General features: G+C 47.2%; 1 protein-coding gene across 1 annotated transcript; it reads left to right on the forward strand.

The window, feature by feature from the left end:
• The first annotated feature begins 204 nt into the window (after nt 1-204).
• On the forward strand, nt 205-13,879 carry LSM11 (LSM11, U7 small nuclear RNA associated). The gene is given in 5 exon segments (XM_036391845.2): nt 205-616; nt 4,485-4,624; nt 5,372-5,455; nt 6,946-6,964; nt 6,967-13,879. Coding segments are annotated over 5 exon segments (1,005 nt in total). The 3' UTR covers nt 7,317-13,879.
• The last annotated feature ends 5,984 nt before the right edge of the window (nt 13,880-19,863 follow it).

Raw genomic sequence — 19,863 nt, forward strand, 5'->3', positions numbered from 1 at the left:
AGACCCTTCACCATCATTGCGGCCTTTGCTGGACGCTCTCCGGTGCCGGGTGCAGCAGGGAGGTGTCCCTGCTCCCGGCGCTCCCTCACGGCTCCCTCCGGCTCCCTCCCGCCCATGGCGGCCGCTCCGCCCTCAGGCCCGGGGCGTTGAGCGGCAGCGCCCCCTGGCGGCGGCCCTGGGCGGTGCGGCCGGCCGCAGCCCGGCATGGAGGAGGACGAGGCGGGCGCGGCGAGCGCGGAGCCGCGGGGCTCCCGCCGCCGCTCGCCCAGCCCTGGCCGCCTGGATGTGAGCTCCAGCCGCTTCGACCCGCTGCTGGCGCTCTACTCGCCGCGCACGCCGCTGCCCTTCCCCGCCGCGCCCTGCTTCAACAACCTCGCCGAGTACGAGAGCTTCCAGCGCGGCCTGCGCCGCCCGCACGGCCGCCGCGGTGCCTCCGCCAGCCGCGGTGCCCCCGCCGCCCGCGCGTCCCGCCGGGGCCCGCCCGCTCCCGACCCCGAGCGCATCCAGCGCCTCCGCAGCCTCATGGTGAACGCGGACCCCGAGCAGGAGGCGGCTGAAGGCGGAACGGCGAGGCGGCGGCGGCGGGCACCGCGCAATGTCCTCACCAGGATGCCCCGTAAGGGCGCGGGCAGCGCGGCCCCGGGCTGGGCGGGCGCAGGGAGCCGGGGCTGAGGGGAGGCGAGGGTGTGAGGGCCCATGCTGGGCTGGTCCGGGCCGGCGCGGAGTTGCGGTGGAGTTTGGGGGTGAGGAGGGAGCGATGGCTGGCGGAAGCGGTTGGGTGACAGTGGGGTGTGGGGGGTGAATGATCTATTTTGATGGGAAATGACACTGGGGTGCAGAGGCGCTGGCGCAGGTTGCTCAGAGAAGCTGAGGCTGCCCCATCCCTGGAAGTGTCCAAGGCCGGTTGGATGGGGCTTGGAGCACCCTGGGATAGTGGAAGGTGTCCCTGCAGGTGGTGGGGGGATTGGAACAAGATGGGCTTTTAGGTTTTTCCCAACTGAGACCATTCCGGGATTCTCTGAAATGGTGTGCAGGAATGAGGAACAGCATTTCACAGAGCTGCTCACGCAGAGATGACACTGACTTTGTTGTGGTGATGTTCTGCTCTGTTAATTGGTGAATTACTTACATCCTCTTGGTTTTAAGGAGAAAAAGGATGAGACACTGCTATATTCTCAAAAGTACTATTTTAAGCCATGTTTGGACTAGTCCAGGGTGTAGTTAAACCATAACCACAGGGAAAGTCTGTAACACACTGCTGTTGCTTGGTTGCTAACCAAACATCCTGCAGGCAGAAATACTGGCATTTCTGATAACAGGATGGCAGAGCAGTGGATTGAGGTGAGAGACAGCTGTGATGTAAATTTAAATTCATCAGCTGTGATGATGATACATATTTCTTGTAAAAATGTTCTGTGTGCAGTCAGGGTAAACATCCCCTAAACATGAAGAGGTGCTACTTGTGCCCCCACACCAAGAATCAAGTGGCATTGCTGTCAGGTGAGATGTAACTTTAGGCACTTAGTTAAAAATACTGGGGTTCATTTTGGAATCAGATTATCTTTGCACCATCACCTTAATTTTTACCTTTTTTCTGAAAAGGCAAAGCCCAAAATGTTTGATTTTGAATGCCCAAGGCAAAACCTTTTTCTTGCTGAGACACTAAATCACAATGCTATAGATGCTGCATGATCTTAAGTATTACACTTAGTGTTCTGCACAAATGCAGAGGTTCTGTTGGCCCAGGATTTCCAGAAAACTGACCTTAAATGTTGATTTCAGATCTTAATTAAAAATATCTCAGTATTTGCACTGGTGATGAAAATTGAGAAAAAAAAAAAAAAAACCACTGTAAAAATTAAGAACAATTAAGAACACATACTTAATATCCACACATCCATGTCTGGGCTTCAAAGAAGACTGGCACAACTGATACAGAAAGTGCTATTCAGCAGCCTGGGGTGTTTTGTGAGTGATTTATAGCCAAAGTTGTGTGCTTTCCCTGTAACTGGGGGATGTCTGCACCACAGGTGTTTGGAACTTGGACTGTGTGGATCACTTCAGGAGGAGTTATTTATCATCACTTTGCATGCACCAAGGGACAGAGAATTCATGTGCAGGGCAGGTGGAAAGGTGTTTGACGTGTTTTGAGCTTTTTCAGCTTTTCTCTTGAGGTTTTTCTAATCTTGCCTCTTAATAGAGTCTGCCTTGAGGACAAAGACTTGAACTTAACCAGACTTTAGATCTTTATTTTCACCCTTTTGGGGTGCTTGCCCTCTGCTTATAGTAGTTTTGGAGTAATTTTTCAGAGTCCTGCTATTAAGCATGTGCTTATTTTACCCAGGTAAGGGTTGGATTTTGAGAACCAACTTGGTAACTTTTTTCCCTGCCTGTTGAAACATTGTTCATGCTGGCCCCTAACAACAGAGAAAGCATTGGCAGATTTAGTTGTGTGCAGAGCCTGCTCATTATAGCCCTTGCTGCTTGCAGAGGAGGTGTGTTCCAAAAATAAATGCCTTGCGTTGCTGGTTTTATTTTTTCTGAGAATATCAGGTTGTTGAAGGGTTTCTGGATGATGTGTTCTGCCCTTTTGCTCAGATGAAGCTGGAAGTTTGCCATAGAGGAGCCAGAACCTTACACAGAAGGAAAAGTGGGTAGAGTGTAGATTTGGTGGAGCTCTGTAGTGTTTTCCTGGGTGATGAGAGACAGAGGCATAGTTGAAAATAAGGGTTAGATGTAGATGTAGTTCCTACTTAAAATGGAATATTGGTACTTAAAATCTAAAAATAAGTCTGGATTTTAAATTATTATGTAAGTTCTCAGGGTTGGTTAGAAAAAATACTGTTTTCTGATTGGAAGCATTAATTGGATATCGTGATGGGGTCATCTGTGGTTCCTGTGATGGATCTGTCAATCCAGAACATGTTTGTTATCAGCTCAGCTGAAGGAGACACAGAGGCTCAGGGAAAGACCCCCTAAGCAAGGCTGGGAGGTGCTGAGACCGCTTATGCTCTGTGTGAAACCAATTTCCTGCAGTTATCCAGCTGGAGAGGGCTGGCAAGAAGACAATGGATCTCAAAAAATAAATGTGATTAGGTTAATTCAGAGGAAAGTGATTTAGATTTCCCTGCTGTGGCCATGAATTAGCCTGCAGCCCAGTCCTGCAGATCAGCTCTTTTACACAGTCACTTTACACTCACAGGAAGCAATTTCTGGTGTGCAAATCAAACCTTGAATGTACAGTCCATAAAGCACAAGGTGAGAGGTCATCTCTGGCTCCCATGTTTTATTAATGTGGAGAACCATGTGAGATTTTAGACCAAGTCTTTTTCCTGACTCCTAGTAGGAATTGTACAGCAAGTGGGTACCAAGGCATGGGTGGAAGTTGTAAATAATATCTACCCCTCTAGATAAATTACACTTGCAAAGATTTCTGGTGTGAAGACAAGGCTTGTGTGAGCCAGGCAAGCTGTATGTTTTACTGAATTCCTTCACTTTTGCTCTGGTTAAAGCATTATTGTCCTGGGCTTTAGCATGGTTTAATTGCTGGCTGCTCCTTAGAGCGATTTTATTTCCTTGCCAGAGGCTTGTAGGACTTTGATGGATGTTCATCTGCCTGCTGAAATCTTAACTGAAACAATGCATTTTCATCAGTTTAAACTGGTCCAGTTTAGTAAGTTGAAGGATTTTGGTCATTCATTGTTTCAGAGATCCTCTTGTAAAGAAAAGGAACAAATCTGCTACAGTTCTTTATTCACAACTCATAACTAATCTGAGGTAGCCTTAACCAGGCATTTGTCTTTTCTGTGGAACTAACTCTGCCCCTGTGAGCTTTCTATTCCCTCTCAACCACTTTTATTTACAGTTTGGATTACTTTTTTGAAATGTAGCAAAAAGATTTTCAGCTAAGGCTGATTTGGCTGTGGGCTATGTAAAGCAAAACCTTCATATTTTCTGGTCTTGGCTCTCCCCATTGTAAGAAGAGTTTTGGTGGTCTGGTAATGGCAACCACAGTGTGCTACAGTGCTTGGGGCTTCTTCATTGCTATTGTTGAGAATACAAGTGTTGTGCCAAGCTCTGTCATACTTGTACATAGAGTGGATTTCTACATGGTTTTTAGATAGATACTGAAGAGAGAATTTTTACAAAAATACATAGTGACAGGAAAAGTGGGAGTAGCTTCAAACTGAAAAAAAAAAGTAGGTTTAGATTGGATATTAGAGAGAAATTCCTGGCTGTGGGAGTGGTGAGGCCCTGGCACAGATTGTCCAGAGAAGCTGTGGCTGCCCCAACCCTGGAAGTGTTCAAGGCCAGGCTGGGTGTGGCTCTGAGCAACCTTGGTCTAGTGGAAGCTGTTTCTGCCTGTGGGAGGGAGTTGAAAGAAGATGATTTTTAATCAATCATTCCAATCAGTCATTCCAGGCTGTTCTACAGTTGTGTTCTGTGGTTCTGTGTATTTTGGTGATGTTCTCTTTCTGTTCTAGTCCATGAAGGCAGCCCACTGGGGGAGCTCCATCGCTGTGTCCGGGATGGTGTCAGAATTAACGTCCACATCCGCACTTTCAAGGGCCTTCGTGGAGTCTGCACAGGCTTTTTGGTTGCATTTGACAAATTCTGGAATATGGTAATTATTGTTCCAGCCCTTGATTTATAACTGTTATATTGAAAAATTGAAATTTGCATCAGGTTTAAGCAAATGACATATGGGGAAGGTTAATGTGGTTTTGTGGTTCACAAAATTTGCTCTGGTACCAAGTGCTGGGTTTCAGGCACAAGTGGTACTTGGTGTTGGATTGGTACATCTGGGAGGTGCCCAACCATCTTAGAGAGGTTTTAGTGAGAGAGAAGCTTTGAAGGGTTCCCAACATCTTCAGAGTTTTGTATAAGAACACAGGAAGGGGGAATATGAGGAATATTGGAAGCTTCCAGAGTTTTCTTTCTCTGCAAAACCCAGTCTTTGTATAGTGGTGGGTGCTTCTGTGTTTTCTCTCACTGACATCACTGAGCTGCCAGTGACAAAAGCTTTTCCCTGTTTTCTACCTTGTGAAGATCTTAAAGACAGTAGATGGAAAAGCAGCTATCAAATATTCGTGAGCCTGGAGGTGTGAAAAGTTTGGAAGTGGGGAGGAGGGAAGGATTTTGCAGGCAGGAATCACAGAGATTTTGCAAATAATGCAGAATGAACTTTGCTGCTGCTTTTATACTTCAGTACAATTTAGATGATTAACAAACCAGCTCCAAAGCACAGCTTGTTCCTGGGATGGATATTCTCTCAGAACATAATTTCATAATGCTTTGACACAAAGCTGGTCCAAAGCTGCTTCATGTTTTATTTTAATTTCAATCTTTCTGTTTCTTTTATCTTTTTTAGGCCCTGACAGATGTGGATGAGACTTACAGGAAACCAGTAATGGGCAAAGCCTTCTATGCAGAACCTCAGCTCTCACTGACCCGAGTAGGTGACATCTGCTGCTTTCTTTCTTATTAGGATCTCCTTTTTTAAAGTAATAAAAGGGGAGCGTTGATTTGGAACCTATGTTTACATTTGAAATATTTTACCTCCTTTTATTACAGATGACTCTAAAATAACATGAACTGAGCAAAAAAATCCCCAAAATGTTTTCTGATCTATCTGAAAATACTTTAGTAGTCCAGTGTTCCTAAAGCTCCACTTTAGAATCAGATCAGAATTGTTGCCACTGCTTAATGTAGCATGCTGAACTTCTAGAAGCTCACTCTGTGGGTTTTGATGTGGGATTTGTTGTGTGTTTTTTGCACCATGGACTGATCAGGTCCATGTTTGTCTTGCCAGGGAATGTGGCAGAGCATCCCTCTGCTGCTGAATTCCTCATGGCACAGTCTGTGTCTGCAGCCACAGAAACAACACAGCTCTTTGGTCACTTGAGCTTCCAGTCTGGGTACTGTGGAGCCCAAGATCTCCAAAGCTCTCCACTCTCTAGGATCCAGCTGCAAATAGAGTTGTTTACCACGATGACAACTGAAGAGATGATAGATGAACTTCTGAACAATGAAGGGAAAAGAAATGTGACAGGGCAGTGCCCATTGAATGGCAACAGCTCCAGGCCTTTGAACATCAGAGAAGCATCACAAAAACATTTAAAATGTTTCATTGTGAGGAGTTTGCTTTCAAATTCCTGCCATTTAAATCTGTTTTCTGGTAGATCCCACCCTTCCTTCTTTTAAAGATTAGTTAAAAATAATCAAGTTGTCATTGTTCCTTTAGCTCACTCTCACAGCCATTGGCTTTCCACCCTGTTGCTGGGAAGAGAGAGGCTAACCAAAAATCTCATTTTTCATTATTTCATAAAAGCTTGTCTGCTGCCAGAGCAAAAGCAATTTCTTTTCCAGTTTCAGCACCGTGTGTTCTTAGATTAATGAGTTCATACAGTGCTTTGGGTCTGCTGCTGTAGCTTTTATTATTTTTCTGTTGTTTGTGATCTGCTCACCTCCCTGAATACCCACACATCATCTTTTAGTTTGTTTTGGGGAACACAAAAGATCCCTCCATTTTTCAGTGTACAGATTCTGCTAATAGAGACCCCTTATCTTAGGGATTCATGATACAAGGATGAAAATCTCTCTAAAACTGTCTGACAATATTAAAAGAAAAGTGAGCTGTCGGAGCAACTTGGTATCTCTGTTTCTCCTGACCAAAGTTAAAGGCTACCACACAGCAGTGTTGCTCCTGAAATTAAATTCCTTGGTGCTCACATTAAGACAGTCATGACCATGCAAGAGGCTCATTCATCTTCTGTCACTGTTTGACTTTGGTAAGCAAACACGGCCTTTATTGCTGGTGGAGATTTGTCACTGTGTCTTATGAGCTGCTTTGGGATTGTACATGAAAATACAATGTAGAAGTGTGGAACAAGTGGCCTGTCTTGTTTTATGAGTGTGGTCATAGACACAACTGTCCTTTTGCAGCTGTTTGACAGACTCAAGCTGCAGAATCCTCGGGGAAGAAGGGAGCTGACTCAAAGACTGTCTCAAAGGAGCTGGCCTTGACAAATGACTCTCAGATGCTGAGTTTGAAGGCTGGATCTGGACGAGGGAGAGCAGAAGAGGAGCGTGAGAGGCAGAAACACTTGAGCAGAGCTGGAGAGAAGAAGACTCCAGGTGACAGAAGTGAAGCTGATGTGGGCAGCAGGACTGCCCACCCCGAGGGGGCCCAAGCGAGGAGCCGGTCCCGCCGGAGGAGGCGGCCCAAGGTGGATTACCAGCAGGTGTTCACCCGCCACATAAACCAGATCTTTATTCGAGGAGAGAATGTCTTGCTTGTCCATTTAGCACATTGACTTGGCTGAGCCTTTGGCAGAGTATTTATTTGATAGCATGACTTGCTGCTGCAGCTCCCATTGCTATTTAGAGTTGTCATTGAGTAGGATGGTACCGTGGCTGGTTTCCCATTGCCACCTCAAGGCAGGGGAATGAATTGTAACTTGAGCATCCTGGGCTTGATGCCAAAGCAGCCTCCTTAGATCACTGTTGGGGGTCTTAGGAGAAGGTCAGCAACACAGTTGTTTCTGTGATATGAGGGAGTTAAGCACAGATCCCACTGTTTCTTAAAAAGAAGATAAAGGGAGAGGGTTGTAAGAGAATTTTGGTGTACTGTTACAGGAACTACTTGTGGCACACATTTAAGGATAAGATCTGGACCTGCAATAAATCAGAAATGCTCTTTTGCACATTCTTAGTAATATCAAGGGGAAATTGCTAATGAAACCAACAGTTTATCTGCTGCTGTTACATGGATGTCTTCTTTTCGAGATATAATTCTGACAGTCATTTTGAAATAGTTTATAAAACAGTGGAGTCACATCCTGCTGATGGCTACTGGCCTCTTTGCCATAGTTAGCTCTGTAATGCTCTGTGTGATAGAAAACCTCTTAATTGTAAAGTATTCTTTTAATGTGGGTGATGGCAGGACTGTAAATTGTTTCCAGTATCAAAGCTTAGGCTCTCTTTGTAATGCTGTGCTTTGGCCCTGTGTCACCAGCAAGCAGATGATGTAGCTGACTCAGAGACCTCCCTGTTTGGAGTTTATTGTGGGTGAGGATGGAAAATGATCCTTTTATATTTCGCCCACTTGGTACTTAGTGTAAGAGTGAAGCTGGCAAAGATTGGGTTTTTCTCAGGTGTGTTTGTGCTGAGCACACCTGTCCTGTATTTAAACACCTTTCAGGCTCCCTGTATTGAAACCAGAGCTGCTGTGTCTCCAGCAGCTCTCATGGAGCAGGAATCTTCATGGGTCTTTCCTGTCCATGTGAGGGATGCATCATCTAATTCCAGTTGAGCTTTGGAGATGTGCCTGAAAAGGTTCTGAATTATAGAAGTCAAAAAAACTCAACTCATCAGTGTTTCATTTTAGCAAGGCTGTTGAATTATTGCAGCTCAGACCAGGGTTCTTCAGGTATAAACTGCTTTCCAAAAAACCTACCTGCAGAAGTTTGAGGGTAAATGAAGCTGTTCCATTATGTAGCCTGTTCCTTTTGTTGTCAAAAGAGATTTCATGCTGCTATTCTGTATTCATCCCAACTGCCTTGTGCTTTGCAGCAGCTCTGTGTGTTTAAGCTGAAGTTGGGAAATTGCTTTGTAGCAGGACTGACATTGCATATAGATGCCCTGAGTTCTCAAACTGAGTGGCTGTACTGTGGGTGACATGGATTTCTGTTGCTGCAGATGCAGCATTCTGCTTGCTTGATCGTTAGGGATATGTCTGGTGTTTGGGTGAATCACAGAAATCATCTAGCAGGCATTCTGGACACACAAAGCAGCTGTTTGCCTCTGGGGGAGCTTGAAACTTATGTCAACATTTCATATGACATGGGGCTTGATGAGCTCAGCCACTGAGCTCAAAGCCAAGTTCAGCCTGGGACAGAATAAAAAGTACTGTCAAGGCAAAATAATTTCATCAAGGGAGAAAAAGAAAAGAAAAAAAATTAAATACTCTCTGCAGCTTCTTCTGAAACATTGCTTTACTGCTGTAATCCCATCCCTCTGTGAACTGAGACTAGGCACTGAAAAGATTCTTCTCATGGAGGTTCTTGTTTCCCCTTCCTTCTTTACTGTTCATGTTTGTGTTCATGTGCTCTGTAGTTTTCCCCTTTTTTTCTTCTTTTTTTTTTCCTCTTTCTCCTGTCAGTACTTTGTCTCCTCAGGACATTGTAAACTCTGGTTTACAAAGACTATTCTTGTTGTCCTGGCTTTCTGCACCCTTTCCTGGTTGGCTTTCTATGTACTAACCAGAACCCTCACAAATTACTAGAAACATGTGAAGCTAGAAACAAGGTGCTTATCTCTGCTCCTGACTTCCCAGCAGCTTTTATTGCAAGTGAATATTTTCTTCCTTATGGCTGTGGGGATTTTCCTCTCTGTTTTCTGGCAGCTTTGTTCTTATTTCAGCTGCTTGGGATGGCTCCTCTCTGCCTTTTCTATTAGTACCAAAGGCCACTGGTTCTGACCTCTCCTCTTTCTTTCATATTTGACCAAAGGGTGTCAGATCACCCTCAAGCTGACATACAGTGACAGCTCATTGAATTCTTGCTTTTCTTCACCTCATATTTTTACATCTGTTTGTCTGTCTAGTTTATGCCTTGTGCATTAACTAAGATACAACTACCATGAATGTTTTTGTGGCTGTGCTGCCTTTCCTGTTGATTGACACTTCCCCAAGTTCTCAGTTGCTGCTAGAAGTCTCAATGTTTCCTTTCATAATGGGTTTTTCCCTGAAACCTTACAGATGTTTGTTGCTTCACATCTACAAGTTTCTTTGTTTACATTTTATGAAAAGTGCTGGTGCTTAGACTTAAGTTTGTGCCTTGATTTTTATATCATCCCTGACCTGTTCTTCCACAATCATCACCTTGGTGAGCAAACCTGGTTAAGGATTATAGTTTATCTACTTTTTTTGCACTACCTCATTCCTCATTGTTAAAACATTCCTCCTCTTATCTGTGAAGGTGGTTAAACTGCTCCCTTCCAATTTAGATTTAATGAATTATTTGTTGGTTCTTCATTTGTATCCTACTTTCCTGTCCACCTTTCTCATTATTTCCAAACTGCTTCCTAAATACTGTTGCTTCCTCTTCTACAACTTCAGATCTTCCAAAATGTCTTCCTTTTCCCACTTTTTCTGGCATTGTGTGTTTTTAAAATGCATTATTAAAATGCTTTCTTATGGATTTTGTCTCTTTCAAGCATCGTGATTGTGATGAAGCAAGTGATCCTCTAGGTGTGTTGTCACTTGCTTGTTCAATACTTCAGATAACATTGCTCTTTAAATGAAATTGAATGTCATGTTCTGAAATGGGTTCTTCTACCTCACTGAAGTATTCTCCTAAATCTGTTTAAAAAAAGAAAAAGAAAACAACCTTTGGAACCAAATGAGCTTGGGTTTCAGTGTTTTTTAAAATTGTTTCTGGTTGTTTCTTTCTATGGTTTTCCTTTTCCAAACTCAACATAAAATTTTTTGTTCAAAAAGTTTTTTGCTCCCAGCCCTTCCTCTCTTGCTGCAGTGATGCTGTGGGCATGAACACACCAAAGTCTTTGTGCTAAGGAATGAAGAGTAGGAAACAGAGCAACGTGAGGGTGAAAAAGCTTTGGGCAGATATGAAAACCTCCCTAGAAAGGATCCACAGGTGCCACCTGTCCTGTGTTTTTGGGACTTTGCTCAGCCTGGTGCTCAGCAGTGGTTCTTAAAGTGTGTTTGGGGTGAGGTACCCAGTTACTGCAGGGAGCAGTTTTCTGCAATAACTTCAAAGAAGCGTTGGGATAATTTGAAGAAGTTTTAAAATAATTTCTCATTTCTGGGATTATTTCTTAGGAAATCTTTTTGCACAGGTGCTTCATTTTTATCAAACACTCCTTAGGCTGTGGTTGTGGAAAGGTAAGGCCAAAGGGGGAAAAAAGCTTATAAAAAAGCGTGGGTTTGGTTCCTATTCTCAACTCAGTGGTCCAGCTTGTTAATTGCCTGGAAGGGTTTTTTCTGACCTAGAGCAAAGTACTTAGCATGTCCTCTGCAGGTGATTACTGCATTAATCAGTGAGTGCTGTTTTCCATCTGCTTCTTCTCCTTCGGTGTTTGGATTCATTGTTTCTTCTGCAGCATTCCCTCAGCAGGGCAGTGTCTCAGCAGGAACAGGCCTGAGTGCCCGCTGGTTTTTACCCTTCCCTAAGGAATGTTACCCCATCCAGTTTTGAATTCAAAGAGCCTTTGGCTGTTCTTCATTTTCATACTGTTCTCTTTAGATTTTTCGAATTATTTGGTCAGAAGAATTATTTATCTTAGATAATATTACTTTTTGGAGTAAACTGATTTTTTAACACTTTAAAAAATAGCTTTTTTACTTATTTTCCTTCACAAAGTGCTAGGTTTTCCTAGTTTGTTGTTGCAGTCACCCACTTGCACCTGTGAATCACTGGGTGAAGAGGTGTGCAGGATAAAAAGAGGCAGAATAAAAAGGTGTGTAATTTTTATTGAATTTGACATTCTATCCAACATTCTGCCCACACTCAGCCTTTCTGTTTCTTACTGGCACTGACCTAAGTGAGACAGGTGTAAATGATTTGATCCAGAATCTTGAAGGAAAATGGAGCAGGGACAGCTGACTGAAAACACTGAGTTTATGAAGATGTTTATTTCCAGGTAAACTTCCTGTATTTGATTAAACAGATCAGAGTTATAAGCACCAACTTACACTGCAAGCTCTGCCTCTGGATAAAACTGGAAGGCAGAGTCCTGCAGCTTTTCAGAGGTGATGCAGTGATTCCCTCAGCCAGGACAGCTCTTGCCTGAGAAGCTGCTCAGGTATGTGCCAGTGTCTGCCTCAGAGCCCAACTGCTAATACTGCCAATTAATATGAGGATTTTTTCTCTCCTGCCTGCACTGCCAAGTGTAAAATATGAATGCTGAGGTCTGCAGCATCTGCAGCCCAGAACTACTTCAGTTCATGCTTTTGCTTCTTGACATTGGCTTAAAAATTCAAGTTTGTGCTAATGGCAATCCTAAGACAGTCTGCTAGAACATTAGGAAAGGCTGCTGCTGACTAGAAATAATAGTGGAAAAGTAAGTTTTTACAGAATTTGTGACATTGTGATTGTAATTAGTATTGCAAACCAGGAAAAGCTGAGAGAGTTGGGATTGCTCAGCCTGGAGAAGAGAAGCTTTGGGGTGACCTAATTGCAGCCTTTGAGTACCTGAAGGGAGCTTACAAGAAAAATGGAGAGAGACTATTGACAAGGGCCTGGAGTGCCAGGACAGGGGGGAATGGCTTCACACTGACAGAGAGTAGTGGGATATTGGGCAAAGACAAAGGAGGGGAGAGGAATTACTCAGGTGGTGGTAACTCCTTGGCATGGGAAGGGGCTTTCTAACCTGTGCCTTGGGCACAATCCTGCCAGCACTGGGCAGTTGAGCTCTGTAGATGAAGGGGAGGATGCCAAGCCAGCTTTGAGTGCAGCATCCCTTGTGCTGTGAGCCTTTCACAGCACCTGAACTGCTCCTGGAATCGCTGCCAGGCTCCAGCCCTAATGACTGACATGTTTGATCCTGCTCTTAACATTTTGCAGAGGAAACCCAGTGGGGGAAGAAAAAACTAAGCAAATTTGCCCTTTTGAGATGGGGATGGAGAAGGCTTGGTTTTCCTTGGCTTCCTGGGGTGCAGGAGAAAGGACTATTTTAATGGGGAAATAGCAGACATGCTTGTCTCGTGATGTTTACAAGTCCTTTCAGATGTCACTGTAAGTGCTCTTGCTCTTAGCTGGTGGAAGTGAAGGCCTGTCAGGGAAGGAAAATGCCTCCTGATGTTCCTGGATAACTGAAGCTTTCTGGTGTACACCTGGATGACTTTGTTGAAAAAAAATTAGTACACCTGAGACTTTCAGTCAGTCTGTATTCGTTTAGAATGAAAAGTAGTTTGATCAGTTTGTGTGAAAACATATCCATCCTTTTTTCCTCTCAAAAGATCAGTGCTCTCCCTCAGGAAAGAAATGAAAGCTGCTCCTATAGTGATTGCTTCTGGTTTCCACTGCTTCAGAGCAAAGTGCAGCTGTGCCAAGGTGTCTTATTATTCTGAGAGGACGAGATGAGAGAAATGTTTGGTTTCTCTAAAACTAAAATGGGCTTTACAAGGGGAACAGATGGGTTGAGCTCTTTCCAATGGTGCACACACCCACTGTAGTTGCACAGTTTGGGACTTGTTAACCAATGAGTCACCTGTAAAACTTCCTTAGGGAGCCACAGAGGAGCAGCATGAGCCACCAGACTGATGTGGAATTGAAATCAGGGGCTGACAAATTCCACTCTCTTCACTGCCTCTTGCTCACCGAATGGCCTTGGCAAGTGGCTTCCATCCCTCTCCCTGATGCTCCACAGCTGTAGCACATCCAAGAGCTCTCCTTGCCTGTCTTTCGAGGAGCTGGGGAAGTGGTAAATGCTGTACCAGTGCCAAGTGTTGTTATCAAAACTCCCTCTGTCAGGTAATGCAGATACATCAACCCTCTGCCCTCTCCAGGCTCGTGACTGTTAGTTAACCTCACCTTGGCACACGAAAACCATGTGAGGAATCAGGTACAAAAACACTCTTCAGTCTTGAAATCACTGATGTCTTCAAGGTCACATTTGGTGACTTCAATATCTGTTTCACAGCTGCAGTTCCATGTTTGGGTCAGATGGTGATAAATGAGGGTGTAACCTGTTTGTAATTCCTTCTCTGTCTTCCTAAACATTTTGTTTCTTAGGAAGCTGATGCTGCTATGAACATATTGGATAACACTGAATTTGCAATATTCTGCTTTCCAGATATAAATGTTTATATCTAAAATTGCTAAGACTGCGATGCAATAAATATATCCATGTAACAGTTTGTCTCAAAGCATGAATTTTTTGTGCTCTACCAATACAGTGATGTGTATTGTGTCAGTGAAGGAGCTGGGACTGCCCTGGTTAGGACAGATGCTGGAGGTGGAGACCCCCAGGTGTGAATACAGCGCTGCTCTCTAGTCACATAACTGGGGCCAAACCTGTCATTTGTGTGTTCAAAAGGGTATGAATCTACAGAGTAACAATACCATGATACTTGTTTTTTTAGAGATGCAGAAGGGAAGTGAACTTCAGGTTGATAAATGTAACCACCAGTGGCCCGATCACTCAAAGGTCTGTTACCTTAGTGTGTGATCTTCAACAATGCCAGCCAGAGATGGTTTTCCAGGAACTGGAGAGGTCCAGAGCCAGCATCCAAGCATCTGCTTCAGAGTGTGCATAGCCAGTGACTTCCAGGAACCTTTCTAATCCCATGGTAAGTGATGCTAATACATTTGGATCAGAAATGTCTTTTTAGGGAGAAATTCTTTCTTCTGAGCGTGGTAAGGTCCTGTCACAGGTTGTCCAGAGAAGCTGTGGCTGCCCCATCCCTGGGAGTGTCCAAGGCCAGGTTGGATGGGGCTTCACCAACGTGGGATGTGGAAGGTGTCCATGCCCTTGGCTAGAAGGATTAATTCCCATTGCAGCCTGGAAGCTGTGGGATCAACAGGTGCTCCCTTGCTGTGCAGGGACCTGTTCCCAGGAACCCCATCCCAGGCAGGAGGCGGAGGCTGGAGGGATGCTCCCACTGTGGAGGGGCCCCTTCTCTGGGAAATGATAGGGGACATTTTCAGGGCTCTGGATTTCTCCCTTCCATGGGCACAAAATGCTCCAGAAAGGTTGTCCAAACACTCCCCTGTGTGCTACAGCCCTTCAGGCTTCCCTTTATTCCACTGGGAATCTCAGCCAGAGCCTCTCCCTAGGTCTGGGCAGCGCAGCCACGGAAAGCGCCAGGTGTGCCCTACCGAGCAGGAATCCGCTGATGCTCCCGCCAGGAAAAACGGGAGATTCGGGCTCACCGGAGGTACCCCCAGCCGTGCGGTGTGGGGGCTGCGGGGACGGGCCGGGCCCTTCCCGGTCACTCTCCCGGTCCCGCTCCCGCTCCCGGCCTGGAAGCGCCGCGGCGCCGCCGGGCCCGCGCCCCGCCAGGGGGCAGCAGCGGGCAGGGAAACCCCGCGGCGCCCGTGAGGGGACTGAGGGGAGAGCTCGGGGCAGCGGGGCCGCAAACACCGCCCGGGGAGCCGCTGCTGGGGGAACCGAGTGTGCCTGAGTGTGTTTGTGTGTCTCCGTGTGTGCCTGAGTGTGTCTGTGTGTGCCTGAGCGTTTGTGTGTGTCCGTGTGTGCCTGAGCGTGCCTGAGTGTGTCTGTGTGTGTCCGTGTGTGCCTGAGTGTGTTTGTGTGTGTCCGTGTGTGCCCGAGTGTGTCTGTGTGTGTCTCTGTGTGTCCGTGTGTGCCTGAGTGTGTCTGTCTGTGTCTGTGTGTGTGTCCGTGTGTGCCTGTGTCCGCCTGTGTGCCTGTGTCCGTGTGTGCCTGAGTGTGCCTGAGTGTGTCCATGTGTGTCCGTGTGTGCCTGAGTGTGTTTGTGTGTGTCCATGTGTGCCTGAGTGTGTCCGTGTGTGCCTGAGTGTGTCCGTGAGTGTCCGTGTGTGCCTGAGTGTGTTTGTGTGTGTCCATGTGTGCCTGAGTGTGTCTGTGTGTGCCTGAGTGTGTCCATGTGTGTCCGTGTGTGCCTGAGTGTGTCCGTGTGTGTCCAAGTGTGCCTGAGTGTGTCCGTCTGTGCCTGAGTGTGTCCGTCTGTGCCTGAGTGTGCCCGTGTGTGTCCGTGTGTGCCTGAGTGTGTCTGTGTGTGCCTGAGTGTGTCCATGTGTGTCCGTGTGTGTCTGTGTGTGCCTGAGTGTGTCTGTCTGTGTCCGTGTGTGCCTGAGCGTGCCTGAGTGTGTCCGTGTGTGCCTGAGTGTGTCCGTGTGTGTCCATGTGTGCCTGAGTGTGTTTGTGTGTGTCCGTGTGTGCCTGAGTGTGTCCGTGTGTGTCCGTGTGTGCCTGAGTGTGTCTGTCTGTGTCCGTGTGTGTCCGTGTGTGCCTGAGTGTGTCCATGTGTGTCCGTGTGTGCCTGAGTGTGCCTGAGTGTGTCTGTCTGTGTCCGTGTGTGCCTGAGTGTGTCCGTGTGTGCCTGAGTGTGCCTGAGTGTGTCCGTGTGTGCCTGAGTGTGTCTGTCTGTGTCTGACCTGGGCCATGCTTCACACGACCCAGGTCAGGCCCCGGCTGCTGAGTCCCTGCCTTGTGAGCAGTGTTTGCACAGCATCATCTCTCCCTTCACAACAGGCCGAAGTTCCCCGCTAAAAACAGCCCTGAGTCACTGGGACAGAGTCCTCACACAGTCACAGAATCACTGAGGTTGGAAAAGACCTCCAGGATAATCGAGCCCTACCTATAACTGATCAGCCCTACCTATAGCCTTGTCAGCTAGACCAGAGCATGGAGTGCCACATCCATCATTCCTTGAACAGCTCCAGGGACAGTGGCACCTCCCTGGGCAGCCCTCACCTCCAGCTCAGGGCTGACAACATGGGGTGATGGCATGCATTGGTCAAAACTTAGTCCCTGTGCATTGGCTTAGGTGCATCTCTGCAAGTTAACTTCTGGTCAAAGGGAACTCCATGACAGGCAAAACATCACAGGGAATGCGCAGATACAAACCTGAAGACCTTCAGGGAGGAAGCACTTGGTGGAGGAAACCAAAACCACGGCCAGGCCAGGCAGGAGTGACAGCACAGCTCTGCCAGGGAACTCCTGTGGGTGCTTTGTGTATAGGAGCAGAGTCCTGCAGCTGTCCAGCAGGGGTGAGGCCGTGGCTGGAGGGAACCCTGGCTGTGGGAGGAGTGCAGGAGCTGGTGCTGGGTCTGCTGGAACACATCGGGAAACAGTGACTGCTGGCACTGCTGCCCAGACCGTAAAGCAGCACTCTGTGGGTATCCTTACCTTGTCACATATTTACAGGCAGAAATCACAAATCATTTCTACACAATGATGCAGTGAAGTAAATCCTATAAAATACTGTTGTTTGAGAATGTGGGTGCTGTGGTAGAGTAATGTGTAAATGCACCAGAGCAGGCTGGAAGAAGGAAGCCAGCCCCTCGCTGTCCTGCCCTCCGGGGGACGAGGCCCAAGCTCAGTACGTTTTTTCCATCAGAGCGTGGTCAATGGAACAATTGTACAACGTGTTGATCAGGAAAAGGATGTGGGAGCTTAAGTGGAAAACCTGATGCTATCATGCTAATGGCAGAGAGCAGCAGGAAGGATGGCAAACAGGATACTCACCACGTTCAGAGGAAAGAGCTCAAAGTGATGCTGGGGCTGCAGGGCTGGAGTCAGCCAGGGTCTGTTCTGTGAGCTGGGACAAGCTGGACCAGAAAGCAGAACGTTCCTGATCTTGCACTCCTCTGCTGGGAACAAAGGCTCCTTGCTGATTCTTTTGGGGAAAAGTAAGCAACTGTTAGGCAACATACCAAAGCTGGTAAAAAAAAACATCAGGAGAAAAACTTATTTAGAGTTGCCTTGGAGGCTTGGAAAAGAGAGCAATGGGAAGCTAAACAAAAGGGTGGGGGATACTCTTGGCAGGACCTCCTTGCATCCAGAGCACAAATGTGAGAGCAGGGAAATGGCTTTTAGTTGTCTTCTTTTGGAAGAGTGTCTCACAGGGAAGGGATCCCATATGGAATAAGGAGCCGTTAGTGTACGTGGGACAGTTACTGACTGTGTCTTTGGGTGAGGGGCACCAGCTGTGTTTGCTTCTGAAATTGCCTGTTTTTGTAGTGTTTTGAAAACCAGGTGTTTAAAAAGTCTGTATCTCAACTGGGCAGAGTATGCTGGTCCAAAGGTAGATGTGGCACCTGGGGTGGGCTCTGGTTCCCTTCCTATGTCATGAGGGCTGGCAGGTGATGTTAGAACATTGAAGTGATACTGGTGCTGGAGTTAAGGTGCACTGAAACAGATCATTGATGTAACTTTCCCTAAAATCAGCCCAGAGGTGTGAATTGGAATCAGCCCCAGACCCCTCCTGTTTGCCTCTGGAGCTGGATATTTCAAAGTGTGTTCCTTGGTGTGTTGCTGGTGCTGCAGTAACATTTGTGTGTGTGTAGCCTCATTTACAAATGCTTTGCATCTGGGTTTGCCCACCCTCCTCATGGCTGACAGTTTTATACTGATAAGATAGTGGCTATTAATTAGTTTATTTTAAAAGCAGCCACGTGCTTGTCATTCCTTGTTGGGTCAAAATGCTCTGAAGTCACCCATTGCTCAGCTTGGTGTTTTAATTAAAAAGACCCTTAAAAGAGGGTGGTTCTGTCTCCCTCTATTGCAGTCATGGCAAGCATTAGTGCAGCAGGGTGCATCACTGCTGAGAGCATCCTCCACCCTGGCCTCACATCTATTAGCAAGAGTAAACTAATGAGCAGAGACCTGCTGGTGGTCACAATATCCAGTGTAAGGGGTTCCCAAAACTGCTGTAGGCTGACATGGAGAGATTACAAAAGGCTGCAGCCCCTGACCTCAATAAAGGCCTCAAAGGCAACTTCTGAAAAGCTTTTGCTGCCCAGAAAGGAAATTCTTCTGGTAGTGCAGCACTTTAATAGCCAAAACTACGCCAAGGCTTCTGCTGACTGGGTGAAACAGTGTCTTTGTTTCACATGTGAATGCTGTTCTGTAAAGTGGTTTTTTGCTCCATTTATTAAAAAAAAAAAAAAAAAAAAAAAGACTTGAGGCTTACAAGATGAAGGTACAACTTACTCAGGCAGCCACCTGCAATGACCCAGCTGGGCAGGGTGTGAGGGCAGGAGCAGGGAGCAAGAGCCACGCAGGCACCAGTCCCTGTGATGGGCTGGGATGCTGAAATCCCTGCTCCCAAAGAGAGAGACGACAAGGGCGTGTAGTGACAGGACAAGGGGGGAATGGCTCCATGCTGAAAGAGTAAATTGAGGTTAGATATTAGAGAGAAATTCTTGGCTGTGAGGGTGTTGAAGCCTTGGCACAGGTTGCCCAGAGAAGTGGTGGCTGCCCCATCCCTGGAAGGGTTCAAGGCCAGGCTGGATGGGACTCTGACAAAGTTGGTTGGTTGGCAAGAGGGTTGGAATTAGATGATATTTAAGGTCCCTTCCAACCCAAAACATTCCATGATCCTGTGATTCTATGAAGACCCTGGGGAAATCAGCAACTGCTCAGGCACCCACATTTGCTGTGGGTCTGGCCCTGGAACAGGAGCAGAGAAACAGTTCCGGGGAGCCCGGGTAGGAGGTGACAAGGACAGGAGTGCGATCCAATCCCCGGGACTGCGCCGGGGGAGAGGCTGCGGAGCTGGCGCCGCTGGAGCTCCGGCCGTTGCCCTCTCCGCAGCTCCCGCCGGGGCCGGGCTGTGCTCCATCGCACACCGGGTCATTCCCTTTGCCCAGCACCGTTTGCCCCTTGTCAGGCTGCGAGCGCTGAGGGCAGAGGCAGAGCCGCGCTCTGCCTGCGCGCTGGACCGTGCTCTGCCGGCCGTCATTGCCGAGGCCGGGAGCCGCCGCTGCGGAGATGCTGAGTGCTGGGGAGAGGGGAGAGCGGGCAGCTCATCCGGCCAGGACCCTTTGTGTCTAATTAAGTTGAAAACTGTCATCCTGTCTCTCCTCCTGCCTGCAGCCAGCCCGAGGCCCCGGCCAGGGGCCGTGGGCAGCTGACCCTCATCGCCAGGGCTGCCCCGCGGGGCAGAGCAGGAAGCTCCCTTCACTTTTCCAACTCTTTTTTTGTTTGCAGATATTCGAGGATTCCCATGAGCTGCAAGCCCCAGCACAGAGAATGGAAGGTGACGAGCACCTGGTGTGGTTCTCCCACATCCCAAAGGCAATGCCCGTGGGACACAGCTCAGGTATGACTGCTGGCAGGCAGCAACCCCCTTTGTTTGCCCAGTGTCTCCCCTTTCCTTCCCAGGAACGGGGCTCTGTGACTGTTGCGTGT

The sequence above is a fragment of the Molothrus ater genome, chromosome 15 (genome assembly GCF_012460135.2).
Source record: "Molothrus ater isolate BHLD 08-10-18 breed brown headed cowbird chromosome 15, BPBGC_Mater_1.1, whole genome shotgun sequence".
Lineage (NCBI taxonomy): Eukaryota > Metazoa > Chordata > Aves > Passeriformes > Icteridae > Molothrus > Molothrus ater.